The 25,464-nt window shown below is 44.6% G+C and overlaps 1 protein-coding gene across 1 annotated transcript in view; it reads left to right on the forward strand.

The window, feature by feature from the left end:
* RAB11FIP4 (RAB11 family interacting protein 4) overlaps window positions 1-25,464 on the forward strand; it is a 1,742,713-nt gene that overhangs the window by 870,400 nt on the left and 846,849 nt on the right. The window contains exon 3 of the mRNA XM_069654951.1: window positions 3,151-3,239. Within this exon, the coding sequence (XP_069511052.1) occupies window positions 3,151-3,239 (89 nt within the window). The remainder of the gene's footprint in view (window positions 1-3,150; window positions 3,240-25,464) is intronic.

Below are 25,464 nucleotides of genomic sequence, written 5' to 3' on the forward strand. Positions count from 1 at the left end.
TGTTTTGAATGTGGTTGTCACTGTGAGACTCAGGGGTGTTAAAATCTCAGAAAAAGACATTTTTAGTGTGTGCTAGTTTGACAGAGGAGAGTAAGTTGGAGATGTCAGCAATAAAAGAGTCACTCTTATGAGTGTAGATGAGGTGAAAGGTGATGGAGACCTAGGGAGAGGCAACCGGAAGGTGAGTGATTTGACCGAGTTTGTTATGGCAGAAGGGATGATGGAGCAAGGCCAATCACTCCTGTGAATGATTGCACTCTGCCTCCTGCCCTTCCTGGCTAGTCAGCATGTTGGCTGCAGTAGCCTGAGGGTCGGAGGACATTGAAAACAGGGGGGGGTGGGTTAAACCATGTTTCAGTGATAAATAGGGCATCAAGGTTGTTGAACATGACAGCAGCCTCCTCAATGCATTCTGCCTGGAGCTGGCCTGGAGTACTTTAGAAGCTACCTGGAAGGTGTGAAAACTGGTGGTGAGCGGAGTAACTGATTGGCGGGGCCTGATCTGGTGACCAGCGGCATTAATGGCAAAACCTGTCAAGATACGGGCACCTGTGATTTTGATGGAGAAACCAGGAAATGATGTGGGTGTAAAGGTTCCAATAGCATTTCCTGATGTATGCTGGCAATACCTGTCATATGATGTCACTTTCTGGAATATAATAGCTCTGTCAGATGGTTTGACAAGCTGTGGTTTTGATACCAATGACTATACAATGCTTACACTTCAATTGCAAGTATTGGCTTGAATAACGCATTTTAGAAAGGTGGACCTTCACTGGGCAAGGTTTAGTGGCCCTAGGATGATTTGGCTCCCTCTTATCGGCTCACATGTGGTGAAAGTCATACACACCCTTTTCCCAACAATCCCCTACTTAATGCCTCAGGCCGAGTGCAGGCTAAGTAAAGTTCTACAGGTTCTGATGCGGCTTCTGTCGCAATCACAAGCGACGTGTCATGGTGGCTAGTTGGCCACCTCTTTTCTTCCACCTCTTCTGTGCGAGAAGCAGTGTAGGAATCAATCATGAAATCATGAGGTAAAGTGTAATATAAATCATAGGTACGATGTACCACTACTTTGTTTTCATTTTTACAGAGCGTGCCTTTGGTTCAAAGGCTCAAGAAACGCGTTTGGACGCTTTTTTTTTCTCCTGAGCCAGTTATCGAATTGGCTTAGGCCGGACACTGGCAGTGTTCACATCACAGCGAAGCAGAGAGGCACGCACGCACGCACGCACGCACGCACGCACACGTCGTTCAGGCTGCAAACACATTTCTTTCATCAGTGGCAGAGCCTTTCATATGCATGATGGCACATTTTTAACTCACAAAGCACCTGTGATAGTTAAAGTGAGCAAAACAAAGCACCCATTTAAAGATTTGCTTATATCCATGATGACTACTATCTCGACATGCAACAAAATTAAGTTGTTTTATGTCACTAATCAAAAGTTTTCAAAATCATGAAAAACAATGAACTGTAGGATTGCTGCATAGTTTCTCCATATCTATCTGAGTTTCTTACACAACTTATTTTATTACATGTTTTAAATCACTGAAAGTGGGTTCAACTAGATTGTTCAGGTTGCCATTATCTTGCATTCTGGGGCTTGTAGTTTACCATTCAGGATGTAACAAAACCACTATAATATTCTTTTGGCTTAACACGTTGCTATAAGGATGTACATGTTGACATGTGGCTTTCTTATGCCATTTGTGCTTTTTTTTTTAAAGTAAACTCTAGTAGACAGTATTACTGTAGGCCCTGAAATCCAAACTATTTGTGCCGAGTAAAGCTTGGAAGTTATGTGGTCAAATCTGCAGAGTGGATTAAAATCCCTGCTTCACTGTTCAGATAAGGCTTGTGATCCTGGTCCCCCCTGTATATACCCTCCCCTCAAATCCCGGGAGGATAGCTCAGCGGCAGCGTGCGCGTCTTGGAAGCAAGACGACACGGTCCGCGCTTAAAAACCTCTGGGTGTTTAAGCGCGTTATAAATACGCAACAAAGACAAAAAAAAAACACAATTACACAACTGAGAAAAAACAAACAATTACTGTAACAGCGCCTCGATGCCTGCGGGCTGTATGAGCACTTCATAAATGTTAAATAAATAAATCCCCACTCCCACCGCCATCTGTCCAGACACCCGACTCCCTTCTCTTTGGATGCAGCCAGAGTACCACTAGTTGCTTTTGTCCACTTCCACCACTGGGAAAGTCAGCAATAGCCGCAGGGTGGAGGTTGACATCTCAATGCTGCCCCGCTGCTTGCTGAAATGATGTCCACTTTTCTGAACCCAAATGCGCCACACGGCCCTTTGGAGTCTGTGGAAGCTGAACCCCACAGACCGATTCTGAAATTGCTCCACGACTGCGGAGGACTTGCACAAGAGGACAATATTGCCCAAAGATTTCCTAGTGTTATGGATAAGGAAATGATGCCACCCAGTGGCGACATAGAGAATCAAGGCTCTAGCAGGAATTTAAACTTTTCATTCGGTAAACGTTTAATGAAGGTATCAATCGAATTATTAATAATGCAATGTCACACATTAGGTGAACGAATCTATGTACTATATACGGAAAACAGATCGATTTTTCCTATGCTTTTTTCTTTGTTTTGTTTAGGTATTTGCCCTTTGTGTCGCTTTAGCAACACTACGTGGGGCAAACAGGTATTGTCCTGGATAGCGGCAGACGGGACACGTGTATAGATGCATGTGCGCCTCAGTTTTGTGTCATTATTACGTCATCTTAAATGTTTCTTCCTTTGTACTTTGCTGAAAGGTGAACGTATGTGCTTTACTTGCAAATGGCTGTTTCTGTGTGAATTACATGGAAAGAGGTTGAGCTGTCTAGGCTGATTAGAGCAGTGTGTGCTTTGAGTTACTGTTCTGTATTTCAGGAGCGCTCTGTCACGTGTAATGTAACAGGTCGCACTGCCGTTCTTAAGTCATGGCTTGAAATGTATGGGAGCATTTGATGCTCGACTTGAAATATGGCAGCGAAAACCTATTGGCTTTTTAATGAGTTACCAATGCTTTATGCTTAGCTAATTCCAGTATACTAGCAGGATTCCCTGAAATAAAATGTCTAGTATACGATATTAAAAAAAAAATGAACACATGTTTTATTTGTCCTCCCCTCTCAGGTTGCGAAGAGCTGATAAAGGAGGTTCTGGGAGTTGAAAATGGCGGCTCTGAGCCTTACGAGGCAGAGTACGTGGATTACTATTACCAGGTAAGGGACCCGTTCATCGTATGCACTGTCACAGCACACGCCGGCTGCCCATTGCGACAGGAGGAGCGTACAAACAGGCGCTCGTTTTCACTACTGATTGTACGACAGAGGAGAAACGTTACGGTGTTGACTCACGGATGAAATGGCTCTGCCAAACTCCAAAAGTATGTTACAATTCTTTACAGTTTATACAAATAAATGTCAGATGCTTTTTGCATCACTGGATATTAGCATAAAACAATCCATTGGTGGGACACGTTTGTAAAATGTCGATAAAGACGGGTTGACCATTTGGAAGAGGGCGAGCAAGGGGTGCAACTTTAAGACATATATCCTTCATTTTGGGAAATCCATCTAACCAATCATCCTCCTTAATGCTCCTCTGTGGGCGGTGCCAAGCAAGCAGCTGCAGCGGGCCATTAGCAATTGTGAGTAGGGCAAATATCCCAGCAAGGAACATTGGTAGGGGCTGTGAATTTTGTTCCAATGTGTTTGTCTAAAGGTAAAAATCAACATTTCTGAACCTGACGGGTATTTAGTGGTGTGTGGTAGTTTTCTGTGACTTAATGTGGAGTGCTGAACACATGACTCAGCAGGAAAGAAAAAACGAGGAAGTGTGGATTCTGCAGAGTGTAATTCATTGTCAGTGTGATGCGTGAATACATGAATATACCTCACGTCATTCTTTTATGCAAGGCTTGGTCTCGTTCCTCTTTTGCATCCCCAGGCTACGGGTAGGATGCTCTGCGCAATAAAAGGGATGCATGGATTAGTTCCTGGCAATCGTCATTTCTCCCAGTCCTACTCTTCCTCGTTACAGTCCTTAGATATGAGGAGGGCCCTACCTCTCAGACAAGAACATTGAATGTTCTTTCCTTCTTTTTTTTCCTGTTTCCTGCCAGGGCTACATGCATCCACCCTGGGTTCACAATCCTACTGGTACCTAACCAAGCCTTGGGTGCCAGGGCCAGGCATAAGGAGAGGAGGGTGAGGTGGGTTGTAAGCGCTGTGATGCAAAGAGCAGGGCTATGAGTAATGAGGAGTACTGATAGGTAATCAGGCTTTAAGGATAACTCGGGGGCAATGTGTTTGTCTTGGAAGCAAGACAACGCAGAACAACACAGGTTTGAATCCTGGTGCCGTGCTCAGAGACTGGTCTCTGGTATTAAGTGGGTTATAAAAGATTAATTAATCTGGCCATTACCTCCCTGTAGCTGGTCAGGTAGCTGAATTGCAGTGTGCTGACCTTGGGAACTGGTGAGTTTGCTATACAGATCAACATTTAACACACCATCCTTCTGTCTAATGATAACATCAAAGCAGTCATTAGACTCTTTGCTGTGTAATTCAGTAAATCTCGTGTTGAAGTCATTTCGATTCAGGTGACTGACACATCCTTTCAATGTTTGGCTTCTCTGTTCCCGATAATAAGCAGGTCATCAATGTACCTCAGCCAAATTACACAACTTTATCAATGAACTCTGCATTGGCTTCAGACCCGTCAACATATTCTTTCCACCATCCCATGGTTAGGTTTGCAATTGTGCTGCAAATATGGCACCCATGGCTTTCCCTCTGAGTTGGTGATAGTATTTCCTATCAAACATTTGCCTTATGGTTCCTCTTTTTTGAGTAGTGCCTGATTTTTTGGGTGTTTTGCCCTTTTATTTTTTAACCCAATTTTATAGTTGGGTGTCTTTTCCTGAGTCGATATCCTTCAATGTTCTTGGCTCCATGTATAATTGGATGTCTTAACTCTCCTTAAATTGAGTTTCCTTAAAATTACATGTCTACTATTCACTTCTTCATATTCTGCACTCCCTGTTCATTCCTGGCCCTGTGCTCCTATTTCAATTGGAATTTCTCTGATACTTGTCCCTGAAGGCTAATTTCTTGGTTTGACTTTTGATTTGGCTCTAAAGAAAAAAATCTCACATGGCCAATTTGGCTCAATACTGTTGCTACCCATTGTGTTTGTTGAAGCAGACAAAACCTTTTATCCTTCCTTCTGATTTTCTTTGAGTTTGGTGCAGTCCAGACTAGATGGGTGTTATGTTGTTTTGGTGAGTTTACCCACCTTTACCATGGTACAAGTAACATGTATTTTATATTCGGCTGCTCGCCAGATTCAAGAGGCAACAAGATCCCTCCTATTCTTTTTTCTTTGCACTGTTTTTTTTCCGCACTTGCTGTGTCCATTTCAACTGGGTTCTGTGCATTTTAAAGCCCTCATAAGATTCCAGGGTATTTCTTTGGCTGCAAAGCTGGACGTTGCATTTGGTACAAGGACAACAGAAAGCAAGCATGCACACAGACTTCATGTTCCCAAACATAGACCAGATACTTATACTTGTCCTATAACTTATTAGTAGGCAGATATCAAACAGAAAAGAGATAAACTAGAACTACAATCGCATAATGGAGATGTAGCAGTCAATGTTTTCCATTGGTGATGGAGAGGGGGCATGGAATAACACAACAGCAGTGGAATAAGGAATAGGAAAAGCCAGGGTAGTTCAAATTGGAAGCACCAATACAGGAGAGCAGACAAATAAAGCATGGTATTTACCCATCAGAAAACAATAACACATCTAAGTTTACATTCGAAGGCAGCCAAATAACCCGGCACTCACTCCACCTCTCATTATTGCTAAGGGCAATTGGGTCAAGTCCCCAAGTAAGTCCACCTGGAACAGTATCAACTAAAGGGGGAGGGACATGCAAAGGAAAGTGCACATCCACTCCTATTGCCAGTTGTGGGTTCTACAGTCTCCAAACCATAGTCCTGCTCAACCCTCCACAGTATCTCTGGCTCCACAAAAATAATCAACTCTTCTTTGTAGACCTCCTTGGGAATTGCTGGAAACCATAGCAAGGCAGGTACTTTTACATCCAGCAGTGTGTAGCGATTGTCCAAAATGGTACGCCTCTTGTTCTCTGAGGCCGTACTGAAATCTGAAATAAGGAAATCATTTTGACTCTCCGTTGCTAATGCTTTGTTCCGTGCACACATACACAGTGGCTCATCATTACGGTGGCGGGGTGGCGGGGTGGGCGGCGAGGAGCTGAGGACTAATGGCGATGCACTCCCTTGGGACACCAGTAGACCTTTTCAATCTCCTCAACAGGAGCCTGAAAGCCTTTAATAAGGCATGCACACCACCTGTGTCTGTATTAGCCAAGATTGTTTAGTGGCACAGAGGTGAACAGAGCCCACTGTAGCTGGTACACCCAAGACTCTCTCATTGGCTGCACTCGGAAAGTTATTGTCCACTTCAAGCTACTTGTCACCATTTGATCCACCCATTGATGTTCGATCTCTAGGGTATTCTACAGTTGGGATTTGTGTGTATGGAGTCCTACTTCAATATCTAGTAGAGATGGGTACCTGCTGCGCCCACCACCTCTTCTATCCCCTTAATATGTCTCCCTTTCGCTCCTAATCCCGATTCTATTGAGGCTACTGAGTGCTCGGTCTTGGCCTCAGACCATGAAAGCAAAGAAATGGCAGCCATAACTTCTTAAAACCCCTGGTGTCAAGTCAACAACAGAGAGTGGTGAACATCCCCCCTTCCAGTGCGTTCTGCAGGCTGTGTATGTGGGGCACAAAAGTCACCTCCTCTACATGCTACAGCCAGTCCCTGGTGGATCCTCCTGTTACTAACCCAGTCACCAGACCTACCAGATGACCAGAGACACTCTGCCCTGTGTGGGGCACCTCCTTGCTGGTGTTTCCAAAGCCGTGTGAGCCTGGGGTCTGAGTTCTGTTCTGGCTCCAGTCCTGCTGCAGCACATGCAATTATGTGGAATATCACAGTAGCAGTAGCACAGTAGCAAAGTAGCACAGTAGAACAGTTGCAGCACTGTTCAAATGGAAGGGTCCACTCTTCACCCTCTTAACCAGGCCCTCTCTCCCTGACTGAGGGGAAGTTACAGGTGGGGGCTCTCTTTTTCCCAGGGTTCTTGTCCTCTCCTCCTCCAAGGATCCACTTCATGCCGCTACCGCTGCCAATTCTGGAGTGCACAAAAAGCTACACTAAAGCCTGGCAAGGACTGAGCATGACACCAAAGCATTTGAAGTCATGCCTCCACATGAAAGCCTCTCTATAATACAAAGCCCTGATAGATCCAGCATTGGGCATGAAGCTGTTGTTGCGAGTGGCCAAGGTCCACGCCACTTGCTACTTATTCTAATTGATCCTTCCCCACTGCTGCTCCGTGACTGTGGAATGCGTTGCCTTCTAGGGACAGATTAGCTAAAACGTTGCCCTTATGCAAAAAAAGGAAAGAAATGGAGCAAATGAATATAACAAATAGGAATGTAGCAAACAGGTTTTGCCCCAATTAGTAATATCTAAAGTTGTTTGCAGTGGGGAAAAATGAAGCAGACTGTTCTTATTTACTACTTAACATGAAAGGAAATGTAGTAAACCCGTTTGTTTTATGTCATCCAGCAAACACAGCCACAAAAACCTGTTTGCTCCATTACGTATTACCTATGCAGCAAAACTTGTGAACAGTACCTTTGGTAAATGTTTAGCACAGATACAAGCACTACATGATCTAGCCCCTGATTTCGATTGTGCTACGAACCTGTCGCGCTTTCCAAAGTTGTTAAAAGCCTCCCTGTTAGAGTGGCATACCTTGTTGTACGTATATTTTATTTTATTTTTGTTGGCTTTAAATTTAATTTTGATTTTATTTATATTGCATTTGCAGCTTGTTATCTCCTCTCCCTGGAAAATAGTGCATTTTAAAAATTGCATTTATAAATAGAATAATGTATTTCTTTTTTCATCCCTTCACTTTTTCCTTTCTATATTTAATTTAATAATGTGATACAGTTTAAGTATAAACTTTATACATATTTCATATATACATAACGAGAAAAGAAAGAGGAAGTTAAAAAGAAAAAATAGCTAAGTTAAAGTAAAACAAGATTTAAAAGATAAGATAAAATAAGATATAATAAGGCAGGGTGGGGTCAAAGAATATAGGGAAGGCGGTGACCTCATTAAAAGCTAATTGTTCTGCCCATGAAATTTTACAAGAAAATCAATTAACTTAAGAATGCAGATGCACTATAACGGAAAGCAGGGGAATCCATCAACAATTTCTATACAGTACATAAACCAAAGGTATATTTCGTTTCATTACTCAGGGTTACAGTGATCCCATTGCCCAACCACAAGGATTCAGTTTCATTTATATCAGATTCTCGATGTCAAACATCGTGCACCGGTAGGGCTCCAAGATGTTGTTAATTACAAGTCATATTATATTAAGGAGCCCGACCTTCTTAAACCCAGTAGATTATTATTGCATTACAGTGTTGCATATACTAGATGGCAATGCTCAGGGATTTTTTGACACTCAACCATATGCTATACATAGCTATTTGAGTTTTTTTACAGGTCGAGTTTAAGCTACGATACCAAAACCAAGGTTCTTCCATATGCTCCATGTTGTGAACCAGATTTCCGTAGCATAGTTCGTAGGTTTTGGCCAGAGTCAGACAAGCTGTAAGCAGGTGTATGGCCGTTTCGTTAGTAGAGATGTTTTTACACAAACAACAGTATCTCTCGAGTGGATCCAGGTGGTTATCAATCCATTTATTGGCTAACACCGGGAGACAATCGAGACGCAGCAGAAGGAGAAAGCGTCTATGCCTGCTAGAGGGACTCAAGTTCATGTATGGCTGTGGTTTCAAATATACATATAGTCTATATCGTACAAATTGATATTTTGTGAGTTTGCTCAGATGATCATAGTTCTCCAGCCAATCCCATAGGTCTATCCGTTTAGACAGGCCTTTCATTGATTTGTCATAGTCGCCCCTCAGTGCGGGAATCCATCCAATCTCTTTATACAAGCTTTCCATTTGGACGTTTAGATGGTAAGTAGTCACCTCCCTAAAGGTTTCTTGATGCAAAGATCTTAATAGGCAATTCTGAGGTTGGTTATTCATCTTCAGATGTGTCTCAGCTCTTCTTTTGAGTACTGTTGCTTTTAAAGATATTAGCCCCAGTTCCAATATAAGGATCGCCATGGGGATGCATTGAGGGAGGCCCAATATTCTCCTCCAAAATTTGCCTTCTATGACTTGGAGCCAACTTAAATTGATATTCAGCAATGCCTCAAGACCATAGGTAACCACGGGGACCAATATCTGCAGATAGAGCTTTTTCCTTTCTTCTGTCCATCATTCTAGCTCTTTCCTTGCCCCTGTGCTCTCTTCTTACACCACCCATTTCTTTATCAAGTTCCATGCCCCTCCCTTGCTTGAAGATGCTGCCCCTTTGAAACTAAACAGTTGAGCCCCCAAAGCATCCGTCACAATTGGCCATTAAGTGTTGACATGTGCTCGCTACTGCTGGCAAGGCTCATTATAATGTCACCAACCAGATGTAGTAATCTATTGCAGAAAGCTAGTCAATGATTTCTTTATAACAAGTCAGATGTGACACCACAACAAAAAACTGCATGTCTATTGAAATGGATGTTTACAATTTAAATTGTATTGTAAGAACATTGTCTGTGTAGTTGCTGCAGATCACGTTATGTTATGTTATAAAATGTGTAAAGCAGGCATTCGCCAGGGGCATCTTGGCGCCGATAGTTCAATACAATTAGGCCATGGCAATGTACATCAAAATAAAAGGGTTTTCAAAGCGTGCCTAAACATAAGCTGATTCACTATAATTTGGACATCACGTGGCAGTGTATTCCACAGCTTGCCAGCAGCCACCGAAAATGCATGTCTGCCAGTTCTGACCAGTAGCGTGGAATCACCAAGAGATAACTGTCCAAAGAGTGAAGTGTCCGGGTAGGGACAAAAAGCTGAAATGTAACCTAAAGGAATTCAGCTCCCAAACCATGTATGGCACGATGAATGACAAAGAGACTTGAATTCAATACGTTTAGCCACCGGGAGCCAATGGAGTTTATGCAGAATAGGTGAAATATGCGTACCATAAAGTAGACCCGAGCCGCTAGATTCTGAGTCTTCATGTGCAAAGGCTGGCTGAAGATGTGTCAAGGCAGATGGGGGACCATCTCAATATCATGTTCCATAGATGTATTTACAGCAAGGCCGACTAGGGAAGCAGATTGGTAGAGGAGCAGCATTTTATTGCAGTTTAGTTTCATTTTTTAAACATAAAGCCAATTGTGTTATTGCAGTTTATTTTCAATTTACCAGTTGTCATTTTTTAAACATAAACAAAGCCATTTGTGTTTCTCTGAGTCTGGCTGATCCATAAAACTGCACATCTTTTTCAGCTGTTAGCAGTCATTCCATTCAGAGAGCTAAAGCTTTGGATGGCTAAACTTGTATATATGCTTGATATTTTCAAATGCTTTATTGTTAGGGTGACTTTTGTTTGTATACATAAAAAAGAAATGTGTACCAAACCCAGCGTGCTTTGGGTATTTAGTGATTCTCACAGACATATATAACACATATAAAGCTCTTTGGTCATTCTGATCTTCCCCAAATGCTCTTTAATATGCAAAACAGTCAAAACCTCATTGGTTTTATTAGTGCCAATTCACATTATCTCTGAAGTTCTTTCTAATCAATGCATACATACACTGTGTTAAGCAATCACTGTTATATTCAAATAAATGACACACATTTTTTAAACCATTGCAAAAAATTAGGTGTTTCCCTTCCGAAAAGTAAATGTTAAAAATAATGCACCATTTTACTATATTAAAAGCATGCCTATGCTTAGGTCAAGCACAGAGTTCCTACAGTTGGAGGCCCACCTTTGCCTCACAGCTGGGAAAAGCAGTCAGAGGCGCCTGTGGGGTGTTTAAATTATAATAAAGTCAAAAGCTGTAGATCATCCTGGGACAGTCAACCACCAGAGAGCTGAAACACTGCCTGCTGAAAAGTTATTAATCACTCTTTAACAGCAGGGTGCTAATGTCAAGGAAACATAACTAAACAGGCAACACACTGCTAAGAAGGTTGCCAGAAAGAGCCAGAGGGAGATGATAGCCCGGGGGCGCCAGCAAAGTCAGCCTGTAATGTGTGTGTTGCACACGTTTAATGTTCCAAATGAAAGGAGTTTGTTTCTGTGTAGTAGATTGCCACCATAGCGCAGCTGCTTGGGGGCCCCCTCCAGAGCTCAGGGGCCCATTTCAACTGATACGGTTGAGAGATTCGGATGCCGTCCCTGACCATATATCACAAAGGTATAAAGTACAAGCTTTATAAATACACTACGGGCTTCCATGTTTTATAAATACAATACTCACCATTCCCCTTTTGTTGTTACACTCGATTGCTTTAATATTAAACGCCACTGAGAGTGTCTCTCTCTAGTGGAAGCACAAACACTGACTCAGCATAAAATAGCTCCATGGAAAGGATCCAACTACGTTCCACCAAAATCTTCAAGTGGCTCTTAAGTACCGCAATGATGAACCCAAAGGAGTGTACAAATGGTGATTACTGTGTCGAAATGCAGCATCAGACGGCGCCATTAACTTTACACTATAACATCAAAAGAAAGAAACCAAAGTGCTGTGCAGAAAAATGCAAAATGTCCTAAAACACAGTTTGCATATAGTGCCAACATGTACGCGCATTACACATAGTATCATTGAAAGTAAGTAACATGCAACATGCAATAAACATGATAACTTTTCTACCAAATTCCTGACACCACGCCAAGAAGTCACTCTGCTCCCCTCTAGGGAGGGGCGGAGTCGCAGGGAGGAAGTATTGATGTAATCATAGCCGCGCTTCCTGCCTCTGAAGCTAAGAATAAATGCATGTAACTTTTTAAATAGACACTAGATGGCAGTATAAGATCATAAGCCGTTTTCTGAACATGTCAATGCATGTTCCATTTTGCACAGAGAAGCACATGTACCTGTCACATATTTTTAAGTCTCCGAGTTTACTACCATGGCCTCTTTCATATCAAAAATGTAAATTAGTCACTTTGTTTTTTGCAAAAATAAATCTCTCATTTACCTTGAGCAGTCTGGATTGCGTCTACAGATTCAAAGGGAAAGCAAACGCGAAAGTGAGTAGAATAAAATAAGCTTTAGCTCAGCGAGTAGTTTTGGCTTCTGGAAGTGTTTGTGAGGTCTCCACTTAGGTGGAGAGGGTGCGCGCGCCTAGCAGCAGCTGCCGCTCAAAGACACAGCCACTCGCTAAGTGGGTTGGATTAGGACCCTTTATTGGCACGCTCTGTGCGCCCACATGAACGTTGGCCATCTGACTATTCATTGCGCACCACCGTGTCCCCTAGTCAGGGGATCACGTAGCAGTGCTACATCTCCCCCAAAATAAAATTGTCCTACCCTATTTCCTCGATCCATCGTCTCGGTTTCCGGATGGTGCAACATGGTCTGTTCTCGACTTGGGGCGATGCACTTTCTTTTCCTTGTGCTCCTTCAAGGGGGCTTTGTCTCGGGAGATAGCTCAGGGGCAATGTGCTCGCCTTAGAAGCAAGACGACACAGAACAACACAGGTTCGATTCCCGGGTCCACGCTTATAAACCTTTGGGTATTAAGTGCGTTATAAATAACACATTACGTTTGCTCCCCTTCATCCGATTCGTCTTCATCTCCTGAGTATCCTGATATCTCCCTTGCATAGTTTTCATCCTCGCTCCATGTGTGTCTGAGCTGAGGTCTGTCGTTGTGTGCTTTCCTGAAAACTGAGCTGTTCCTCGTCACCACCCATCCAGCACTTTCAGCTGTTACCATGGATCCCTTCATTTGAGTGATGGTCAGGGGCAGAGGGTTGAATGGCGGATGTCCTTGTGTGACTGGGTCTGCCATACAAAGACATGGTCTCCTACCCTCAGGCCTGTTTATCGCACCTGGTTGGGTCTGCATATGCCTTCCTTTTGTCTTTTGCTTGAGCTTCTCTCCTTCTCACCTCGCCTTCATCTGCATTCTCCTCGGAGGGTTGGTTTTCTTGGGACAACCTCAAATGCACCCGGCGACCAAACATCAGTTCAGCCGGGCACGTACATGTGGAGTCATGTGGCGTGTTCCGATAATGTCGCAGAAACCGGTATAGTGATCGTTCAACAGGCATGTGGGTGATGTTGGCTATGCAGATAGCCTTCTTGACGTTTGCCATGAAAGGCTCGACAGTCCCGTTTGCCTGGGGCACAGTGGCGTAACATTCCGGTGGTGGAAACCCATGTAGGTGGTGAAAAGTCTTTGCTGGTGAACGGGTGACCGTTGTCTGATTTTACCACTTTGGGGAGACTGAATGCCAAGAATATTCAGTCTAGCACAGGAATTATTGCTGTGGCGGCTATGGACGACACTATTTCTGATTCGGGATAGCTTGAGTATTCGTCAAGTACTACCAATACATATTCCAGTGCGATCTCAGTGGGCCGTAGAAGTCAATCGCAACCTCTTCCCATACTTCTTCCAGGGGTGGTGTCATGTGAATGGGCTCGGAGAAGGCTGAGGGTTGCAGGCAGAGGCATATGTGGCATGATTTCAGTGTTGTCTCGATCATCCTGTCCATGCCGGGGGAACATTCCTCCGGAGCATGTGTTTCGTTGCCACAATGGTTTTTATGCACAATGTCGACCACGCGTTAGTGGAGGGATACTGGCAGCACTGTTCCGTCCCCTTTAGTATCAGGGATGAAGGGGTCATGTACAGCTCATCTTTGGAGCCGACGAGGGTCTTGAGCACGGGTCCATAGAACACCTTGATGTTCCATATAGAAGATTTGGCAGAGTTCCACATTGCGTTTTGGGATGGAGGAGGTCATGAGGGATAACGTTGCATCCTCTGCCGTGCACTTTGTTAGTTCTGCCATCGAGATGACTGGGGGCACCATTTGATGAATGAAATAGTTAATATAACCATCCGCTCCGTTTTTTAATGCCTGAGGGCCAGCAAGCGGCTGGCGAGAGAGAAAATCTGCGGGATTCTCATCTTTTCCGGGCTTGTGGATGACGACATATTTGTATTTCTGCAGGTGCAGTCCACATCTTGCTATCCTGGGTGGCATCTGAGCGGTTGGTTTCCCGTAAATAGTAACGAGGGCCTGATGGTCTGTAATTATTGTGAAGGGTTTTTCATACAGGAACAAGTGGAAATGTTTGCACACCCAGACGACTGCCAGGGCATCTTTTTCCGCTTGTGAGTATCACTGTTCTGCCTCTGTGAGGCATTTGCTGGCATGTGACACTATTTTCCTCTGTGCGTACTCCCTGAGTGACGAGCAAGAATTGCCCGGAGACCCACAGGGCTTGCATCCACCGCCGCTTCGGTGTGCATGTTGGAGTCAAAGTAGGACATGCACACAGCTGCAGTGATGTCTCTCCGGATCCTTTTCAAGGCCTCCTGCTGTGGCAGACCCCACTCAAAGAGGTGGTCTTGTTTCTTGAGGGAGCCTAGAGGGGCGCTTGTGGTGGAAAAATCTGGCAGGTAACGAATACAATAGCACTCCATGCCCAGGAAGGATCTCACTTGTGCAATGTTCACAGGGCGAGGGGCTTCTGTCAGACCATGGATCCTGTCCTGATCAGGCTGGATTCTGTTTTCAGAGAGCATTTGTCTGAAGAACTTTAATGTACTCTTGTTGAAGGCACATTTATCTTTGTTAACCATTAGGTTAGCGTTATTGAGCGCTTTAGAGACGTTTGTTAGCGTGGCATCATGGGCCTCCTGGGATTGTCCAAATATTAAGTTATCGGCACTGTAGTTGATACAGTGCGGTATATATCAGATGATCTTGTGTATATCATCTTGGAATATCTCCACGGCCGAAGAAATCCCAAAACTCGTTTTATAGCGGAACAGTCCTAGATGGGTGGTGAAAGTTGTGATGTACTGCGATTCTTAGCAGAGTTCAATTTGTCAATATCCTTCATTTAAATCTAAACGGGAGAAAACTTTGGTCCCATTGAGTAGATGTCAGTGATGCACAGTGATTGGTGGTGCTCTCTGAGTATGGCTTGGTTGGGTGCATGCATGTCTACACACAGTCTTATTTGACCTTTATTTGCACTGGTACCACCGGTGAGACCCATGGAGTTGGGCCAGATGCTGGTTCAATTATGTCAGCCTCTATGAGAGCAAGTAGCTCCTTTTCTACCTGGTGTTGGATATTGAAAGGATGCCCCTGAAATGTTGAGCTATTTGTTTCACTGTTTGGTCAATATGCAACCAGATCTTTCACCCTTTTAGTTTTCTGATTCCCTTGAAGAGTTGGGGAAAGCTTGTTGCTATCTTGGCAGCGCGCGAGATGTGTTTGTCTGCCATAATTTGATACAGTATGTGGATGAGCCCCATCTGAACGGCCGATTTAAAACTCAGCACACATCCACTAGTAGCTTCCATTGCAAGGAACATGGACGAGTACGCGTTCTTGCTTGTCTTTATGTAGGGAGGGGGTTTTGAAGGCGCCCAGACATGGGAGAGGTTCCTTGGCCCTGTATGTGTAAATTGCCACACATGCTTTCTTCAGTTTGGGTTTGTGCATGAGTTTTGATACTCAGATTCTGACATTGTATTGATGGTAGGCCCTGAGTATTTGAGGAAGTCGAACTCTTGTCATTGGATAGATAGTGGCAGTGTGGGGGTGTGTTCTGAGGCTGTGGGATTGCCCAGGCATATAGGTACCCTCTACTTTTCCGTTCAGTGCTGGATTGTGAGTCAGACTCGCTTGTGGACGGCGTGTTCGTGTGTAGATGGTGAATCCGCCTCCTTCCCTTGCAGCAGTTGTCAGGTAACGGGGAGTACTTTGCTTGCATGTGGAGTCTTTCCTTGCAGTGCCGTCTTTCTGGGATTCTGATTCTTTCTTCTCAGTGTTGTCCAGGTGGGGACTTGTACCAGTGTGATTTCTGGTCCCAAGGGCTGGTTCTGGAAGCCTTTGGATTCCAGAAAATGGCACGGAAATGGTCTGCACCCAGTTAGAGATTTTGTCCGGGGAGCTATACCTAATCTCGTGGTATTCTCTTATGGTGGTAAAGTGACTATAGAGTTATTGTGGTAATGCCCAATATAGAGTGATAATGCTCCCTTCAGAATACTCTAAAACCTGTATTTCATTCTGGGTTAACTCTAAAGAAAGGTTACCAGACTTATTGCACTTGGAATTTTAACAGTGTCACTTGGCTCCCAGCAACCTATCTATGAGGCTGGGCTATTGCCTTTAGCAGATCTGTTCAGCTGCAGACATGCACAGCTGAAATGCCGCACTCACACTCTGTCTAACTACAGACCCCCAATAAATCAAATGAATTAACTCAAACACCGCAAAAATGTATCAAAACACACAGTAACTTTTATAGTGTATATTTATTATGCCAAAAAATACATACCGATAATGAAAAGCAACATTGAACAGCGATACAATTATCTGTGCAAATGTGTATCAGCAAGAATAAACAGCAATAAAGATAATATCAAAACGGACACAACTCAATGTCAAAATGAAATGTATTCAACTCCCTCCGACCTTGGGTCGTGAGATTTGGCAGGAGCCACGATTAACAAAAACATGTAACTTCTTAGAAAACTATTTGCTTCACATTGAATTTTCGACATGAAAAGAACCCTTTCTGGCTGTCTGAAAACACATCCTTTCATACGTGCACCTCAATAATCACAGGTATATTCACCTTGTGTATGGATGAGATTTCTGTGCTGTTACCACGGGAAACCCCTCTTTGTTGTCCTGCCAGCATACAGAAGTATTGCGGCCTCTGCACAGTCAGGCATTCCAGATACAAGGACACAACCTCACTGCCAGGATGTCTGCTCCCCCGTCTACAGCCCATCTCCTCAGCCTGCTGCTTGCCAGGAAAGAACATGCCCCTCTGCACTGCCCAGTTCTTGCCAGTCTCCTTCTCATCTGTCTGCTGTTCATCTGCCCACATCCCTTCTGTCACCTGAATTTAAGTGCTATCCCTGTCAATCTCACTAGAACCTGCCTCTTTTCCTAATGTGCCCCATCGCCTGATCTGGCCTCAGTATTTTCCCCTTGAAGAATAGTTTTGCAAATACATTGGCAACAATCATTTCCTGCACACAATGGTGCTTTCTCAACAGTGCATATTTTCCTCGCAGTTTGTGTAATGTTGAATGAAATCACATAGCCAGTAAAATGCCTTTGCACGTTTTAATTCCATTGCAGAGAAGCACTTCAATTTCTACATGTCAACTGACCCTGCTTTGCACTGCTTTGTTAAAGACGGGTTACCTATTAATGGGAAGGGGTGTCAATCGGTTAGTTCAGGTTAGTATCTACACAGTGCAAACTGGACGGATGACCTGTTTACCCCGAAGTAGACCATTTTAAAATGTGCCATTGCCAGAATGTGTATTTCCATTTGTAATGTGCATCAGCCATTTGATGTCTGTATTTTCCTCATGAATCCCCTTGCCACTATTTAACTGCCTCCTCTGAATGTCTCACTTACTGCCTCCATATACAGTATCCCTACAACCCCCACAGGCAGAGCATGTCTGACCAATGGCTGGGCATGACCCGTAATGTGGGAGGTCATAACCGCATCGAAAGCACTGTTGTTTCTCCTGTCGGGCATCTTGCACAGAGTGTTGTTGGGTTATGAGTTTGTTTATGTCCTCTTCTTTGATGGTCGGTGCAGTGGATATGTGGGTTTTGCTCAATGTGGAAATTTGAAGGTTCAGTGCCAAGGATGTTCTTGCTAGGACGAGGATTTCAGCTAGTGTATGCAGTACTTGTAGTATTTTCTTTTTTAAGATTATGGACTCACATTTTGCAATAACTTGGGATTTGATGGCTTCCTCATTGTTGTACAGGTGGAATTCACAGTGTTCTACTCACAAATGTGTCCATGCTTTCGCTGGGGAGTTGGTCGTAGTATGGAATACGTGTCTCTCATAGTCGACATTTCTGTGAATCGCAAACTTTTCATTCAATATTTTCTTAAGGTGTTGGTACTTATATTCCACATCTTCTGGCAATTCGAAAATGATGTTGCGCACCTCTGGGCTATCCATGACAGTGAGAAGTCTTATGATGCGCTCGTCATCCTGTGGGCCGTCGACATCTAGATAGGCATCACATTCTTTCATCCACTTGGTACCTCGGACCTAGACTGGTGGTGTCTGTAGTGTCAAAAAGCATCACGGACAGTAATGGGAACACATCTCTCCCTTTTGGAGCTCGTACGGCCTGGTCCTGGCCTTGTGCTGGATCCGACATGTCACTGGGTACGTGTTGGGGTGGTCTACCCTTCCCACTTTATTCAGGCATGGGCACAGGCTGGCACGTGTCCGGTGTACGTGTCTGGGGTTGTGATGGACTGGGGCAGGCTGACACAGTGCCCTGGGGACTCCCGACCTCTGCCTGGATACTGCGGGCCTTGAAGGTTGGGCCTGCAGTATGTGCTTCAGGCACGTGGTGGGGCTTCCGATTATGTCCCTCTTGTCAGACCATGTTCACACTCACAGTGTGTGATTGGCAGCGATAAGATAACTTGCACTCCTGCTTTTCTCTCTCTGTTGTGAATGCTGTCCTCAACGGGCTGGCAGATGCTCTGCCCCACCCCACCCCACCCTTCGGTGTGCTTCCGAGCTGGCATGGAAAAGGACCCACCTTCATGAGCAGCGTCATGCTGCGTTTGGGTGGTGCGCCGCCCGGTGACCAAAGTGGCGGCAGTGGGCTCGCCTCATCACCTTTGTGAGGTCTCCACTTATGTGGAGGGGCGTGCAGGCCTAGCAGCACCTGTCACAAAAAGACACAGCCATTTGCTAAGTGGGTTGAATAAGGACCCTTTATTGGTGCCCCACATAAACGTTGGTCAGCTGACAATCGATCACGTACCGCTGTGTTACCTAGTCAGGTGATCACGGGAGACGCTACAGTGTTCACTGCATTTTGTTTATAGGTATGCATTTATGTTGGCCTTATAAAGAATTAGCTCATCCCAAAAAGCATCATGTTAAATACTTCTTTGAAGCCAGCACCTACACAGCCCACTACAGAGGGCCCATACCATGGTTTTGATTTTTGTACCATCTTGAATGTCATCACCAATAATATTTTTTTTTAAATACTTCATGCTTCAATACTCAGCACTGTAAATGAGGTTGGGGAAATGACAAAAAGTGCAGACATACATCATATATGAAACCATGTACAGGAGGCATGTAGAATTGGGACGAGGGATGGTGGACAGGAGAAAGGGACTGCGATGTTGGATTAGGAATAGGACTGGGATAAGATTCTTGCATGAGAGACTAGGAATAGGACTGGCAGGACAGTTTGGGAGTAGGACTAGGATGAGGAACTAGGCATAGGTCAAATATAAGGGACTAGAAGTAGGAGTGGAATGAGGGACTATGGCGAGGGACTTGGAGTAGAACTCAAACATGTTACTCACTGAGATACAGGGTCATTATACGTTTGGTGGTGTAGTAAAAGTGGTGGTAAAAGTGGTTGTAAAGCCACCGTCAAACTACAGTGATTTACCTCCAGCTGAGAGCCCCCACTGGCAAAAAACTGCTGGTTTTACCGGCACCGGTAACACCGGCATTCCCATCCATGGAGTCCTATGGGACTCCATGGAATGGGGAAATATCGCCGTTGCTGGCTCCTGGAAAATCACGGTAATACCCGGATATCAGGCACCAGTATCGGTATGTCAGTTTGCTGGTATCCCGCTGGTATTGCCGTCGGGGTACCAGCAAACCTGTAATGACCCCCTAAGAGTTGGACTGGGATAAGGGAATGGCATGAGGGGCTGGGCTGAGGGACTGGGACAAGGCACTGAGAATGAGGGCCTGGGATGAGGAACTGGGATGAGGAATTCTAACAGGACCTGGGTGAGCAAAAAGGAATAGGACTGGGATGCGAGCCTAGCGATAGGACTGGGAGGAGGGACTAGGAATTCGACTCGGATGTGAGACTAGGAAGAGGAACTGGGAGTAGGACTGTAACGAATGGCTGGGATGGGTAACTAGAAGTAGCATTTTACATTTGTAGGCATCTATTTATGTTGGCCTCATAAAGATTGGACCCTGCTCCATGAATTTCAAAGCTGAAGGGCCATGTCATGACAATGATTACATGAGCTGTTAGCCTCTGCTGTGTGATTAAATGTTTTACATTGGCAGCTGAGATGCAAAGCCTCTATCATGTACAGCCTGCTATGAAGTGCCATAAAATGCATTTGATCTGTATACCATCTGGCATGGAATCATCCATAATGTTAAAACAATCCTACAGGCCCCAATCACCCAGCATCAACAAACAAATGGTGTCATCCCTGTTTAGTGCATGGCCACAAATTATAACTATTCCCTTCCAAAATATAAAACAGACATCCATTGTATATGAGACCATGTGTAGGGAGCATGTATTGCTAGGACTGAGGGGGATGGAAAAGAGAATGGGATGAGCACTGGCACAAGGGTCTCTTGCGAGGAACTGGGAGTAGGACCGCAATGAAGCCCTAGCGCAAGGGACTAGGAGTAGAGATGAGATGAGGGTTTAGATGTAGGACTGGGATGAGGTACTGGGATCAGAGACTTAGAGCAGAACTGGTACAAGGGAGTAGGACTTGGATGAGGGATTGAGACTAGGATTCAGAAAAGGGACTAGGAGTAGGTCTGGGCCAAGCAGCTAGTAGTATGGCTGGAATGAGGGACTGTGACGAGGGACATGAACTAGGACTGGAGTGAAGGACTCCAATAAAGGATTAGGATTACAACTGGGAGGAGGAATTGAGATGAGGAGCAAGGAGTAGGAGTGAGAAAAGGGATTGAGTTTTTGGCTAGCAGCAGGACAGAGATGAGGGACTGGGATGAGGAGGAAGGAATGGGACTGGCATGTGGGATTCAGATTATGGCCTGGGACAAGGCACTAGGATTAGGACTGAGACTTGAACAAGGACTGCAATGAGTGACTGGGAGCAGGACTGAGATAAGCCCTATCTCAGACACACATCATGCCACTTAGATCCCTCACCACTGAGCTAACAGTGAGCCAAGAACCAGGCCGGTGTACGGGAAATATATTGGTATTTATTTAAATTAACAGTAATAGAAATTAGCACGTAAATATCGAAAACACCAATTTATCCATGGCACAACACAATCAACTTCACTCAGCATAAATAAATCACAAAAGTGAGTTAAAAAGAACACAATCACACCTGTACACTTTCTGCATATTCACTTCACAAAATAATTACACTGATCAATAATATAATTTTGCCCAAACACAGGGTGATTTATCGCTTTGTTTTTAAGACCCCCCCTTGCTAGGGTCTATGTTGGGAAGTCAGACAGAAAACTTGGAATGCTTTGGGAATAATGGATTTCAGACCCCCCTGACTGAAAGGCCTGTGTTGGTGAAACTGCATAGAAAGGTTGGATTGATTTAAGAACAAAGACACCCCTCTTCCTTAAAGAAGTTGGGGTCAGCTGGACAACAAGGATTACCCAATTAAATGATAGGCTATAGTTTTCAGCACACACTGGGAAGTGAGCTTTGTTAATTTTGAATTTTAACCAAATTCATGCGTAGTGTTCTGCCAAATGGGGAATTCATTTAATTCATATTTTTGGTTACATAGGCTAAAGGATCTACACAGTTTTGCGCCCCCCCACCCACTGTAAAGGGAAAGGATTCAAGGCAAGCCGACTCCCCCCACCTTTTGGTTTTCCAGGGATTCGTTCTACTTACATAGTAGGCCTCTATTTAAGGTTCAGGAAAGCCAGCTGCATCTCAGGACACTATGGAAGATAGGGCAGGGGTCTGGTCACTCCACTCTCAAAGATGGCCTCCCGCCCTCCACCACAACAACCAGTCAGCTTTGAGGCCTTCCTAGAAATAGACAGCTCCACCCAGATGCATTCTGGTGTCTCCTTACAGCTGTCAGAGGGTAAGTTTCAGGAGTCCTCATGATGGTCCATCTCTTCTCTCTGTCCTCGGTCTTTCTCCTTTTTCTGTCTCGGTTTTTGTGTATCCTCTGTCCTAGTGCAGTCCCCCTTATATAGCAGTGAAGACACCCCCAATTTTACAATCCTGGGGAGGTACCCTGAAATAATTCCTACCACTAGAATTGAACAGTTACCCCCCTCTCTCTCCTCCCAACCCTGCCACCAAGTCAGGATTATTTAGGGGGCTTGGAGCAACATATAGCAATTGCTATTTGTCATCATCCTTTGTTCTCCTTTCAACTTTTTGGTAAAATCGACTTATGTATCACAACTTCATAATTTTACTAGCAACGGCCATACTAAAAATATTTACTGTTTCCGCTAATCATGGAGGATTAGATAAGCTGACCAACAATTCCATATGATGTAGCATGGCCATTTGGTACCTTTCTGCTGTTTCCATAAAAAGCACAACAGTTATGAATATGTAAGTTATTAAGCATATCCCAAATTTCATTTTCCACCTGCTCACCTAGTTTAACTGGCCATTACAGTTCCCAGAGTAGCAGGTAGGTGCATTTTATATACCCAAAATCGCCTGGAAATGACATAAAAATTGGTACAAAAATAAAATCAGTCCACATTATGGTTGCTGAGAAAAGGCCTAAATGATAATAGTCCTTAATTGTGAATCTTCCTGTGGGGCAAACGGCAATTTGTTTTCACTGGGTCAGCATGTACCCCATATGTGTGAAAATGGCGGCACCCACTTCAAAGACCAAGGGTGACTGTCCTTGAAGTCCCTGCTTTCAGATCCAGCAGGTCTGGAGAACACTTAATTTTGACACCTTTAGCTGCACATTTTTATTGTGAGTGGTCATTAGATGGGAGATGTGACATCCAGGCTGGAAGTGCTTGTTTTCCTTTGTGAAGTTTTTGGCAGTGTCTGCCTTGGGCTGCCATTTTCCATGAAGACAAAGTGGCTCTTCAAATGTCACTGGAGTTTTGTAGGTGAAACATAATATACATTACTTTTGTCAACCCACACATCATGTTTTGTTTTCCTGACATTGTTCTGTGAGCAGTGATACTTTTTTCACTTTTGCTTTTTAAAGCTGTTTTTAGTTGCACACACATGTGCAGGTCGTTTTTGTTTTCAATGTTTAAACATCCTGTTTTCCATGTGACAGGGTTCTTTGATCTTTTGTAAATTAAAATGCTGCTTGTCCATTAGTAATGGCAGGTAGGCCCCTTTCCACATGGCTCTTTAACTTTACTTGAAAAACAAAAACAAAAGCCAGGCTGTTTTTGTTTCAGTGTATTTAATCTTGCTATTCATTTTAAAGGGACTTCTGTTTGGGGCTTTTAAAGGCACCCCACATATGACCTACATTAACTATAATGATTTGTTATTTATACAGTGCCTTAAGCCAAAGCGCTTTACAGAGAACATATTTACATCCATTTATTATCCCAACCACAGTTGGTACTCATTTATTGACCTCAGAAGGATGAAAGGCTGAGTTGGCCTTGCCGGGATTCGAACCTGCAACCTGTAGATCACAGATAGATCGCATCAGCGAGCGCTCAACCCACTGAGCTATCTTATCGGCATTAAGAGTTTAGTCCTAGAATCTTCTGCAGAGCAATGTATGAATATACTTTCCTGTTTGACATTGTCGTGAGAGGCGGGCTGGATATCAGTTGGGCTGCGTGATTGTAGCGATAGGAGATGCCCCTAGCTTGTCAGTGGAGATTGAGTTGGGTATTGACCGCTTCCAATGATGGGCTGGATGTGATGCCTGGGGGAGAGCATTTTAGTCGAAACGGGCAATAAGAGAAAAGGGGTGTAAACACGAGGAGGCACAGGTTGGGCGGAATCAGAAGGGTTGTGGAGGGAGTAGAATAGCACCTTTTGGGAGGAAGAATACAGAGATGTATAGTCAGCAAAATAATGGAGGCAAAACCAGGGATTGATCTGAAGACAAGGGTGCTCAATATGCTCCCCTTTGTAATTTGACAACGGGGACCTGGTACGTTTGCACCTGGATGTAGCAGGTCTCTGCCGCAATGTTTTCGTAATTTGCATAGCAGGGTGCAAATGTGCAGGGTAAAAGAGGGTGCACTCGCAAAGTTCTCTGTTGGGCACATCAGGCACTCAAATAGACACCCATATTATAGCAGCATCACATAAATAAGCGATGCAGCACATGCTGTAGGTGCTGCCTCTGGAGAGTCGCTGGCATGATCTAAGTATTTTGTATTTATTGTACTCACTTTTTGTCAAGCAAGGGGATTATGGTGACCCAGGAGCAGGAGTAGTAGGGATAGGAAGGAGCACTTTCATTGTGTCCCTGGGGTCGGGGAGGCAGCAGCTCTGATATTGGGTCTGAGGTTGCGCCACAACTCTGCACTACAAAAACTGGCTATGCTCAGCAGGTTAAGGCACCCATCGCCCTTTCCAGAGGGGTCGAACCTGGCTATGCTCAGCAGGTTAAGGCACGCGTCACCCTTCCCAGAGGAGTCAAACCTGGCTATGCTCAGCAGGTTAAGGCATCTGTCGCCCTTCCCAGAGGAGTTAAACCTGGCTATGCTCAGCAGGTTAAGGCACGCGTCACCCTTCCCAGAGGAGTCAAACCTGGCTATGCTCAGCAGGTTAAGGCATCCGTCGCCCTTCCCAGAGGAGTTAAACCTGGCTATGCTCAGCAGGTTAAGGCACCCGTCGCCCTTCCCAGAGGAGTGAAACCTGGCTATGCTCAGCAGGTTAAGGCACCCGTCGCCCTTCCCAGAGGAGTGAAACCTGGCTATGCTCAGCAGGTTAAGGCACCCGTCGCCCTTCCCAGAGGAGTGAAACCTGGCTATGCTCAGCAGGTTAAGGCACCCGTCGCCCTTCTCAGAGGAGTCAAACCTGGCTATGCTCAGCAGATTAAGGCATCCGTCGCCCTTCCCAGAGGAGTCAAACCTGGCTATGCTCAGCAGGTTAAGGCATCCATCGCCTTTCCCAGAGGAGTCAAACCTGGCTATGCTCAGCAGGTTAGGGCACCCATCGCCCTTCGCAGAGGAGGTTGGGGATGGCTGCTGAGGGTTGAGGCTGTGATGCCTCTGGCCCTTTGTCAGGGATTTGTAGGTCAGCCAATAGATTTTTAGAATGGATTGAGCTTGACCTGGCGGCCATGATACAATCCCTTTTCTTGAGTCCTCTATCCAGCCTGGCAGCAGCATTCTGAATCTTTTCAAGTGTGTCTTTCAGGGTAAAGAAACGTGTCATGCTTTGGATGTTTTGGCATACAATTCCCATCAGCCCTAACCAGCATAGTCAGTGGTGAGGGATCATGGAAGTTGTGG

Source organism: Ambystoma mexicanum, chromosome 3q (genome assembly GCF_040938575.1).
Source record: "Ambystoma mexicanum isolate Mex_15411 chromosome 3q, UKY_AmexF1_1, whole genome shotgun sequence".
Taxonomy (NCBI): domain Eukaryota; kingdom Metazoa; phylum Chordata; class Amphibia; order Caudata; family Ambystomatidae; genus Ambystoma; species Ambystoma mexicanum.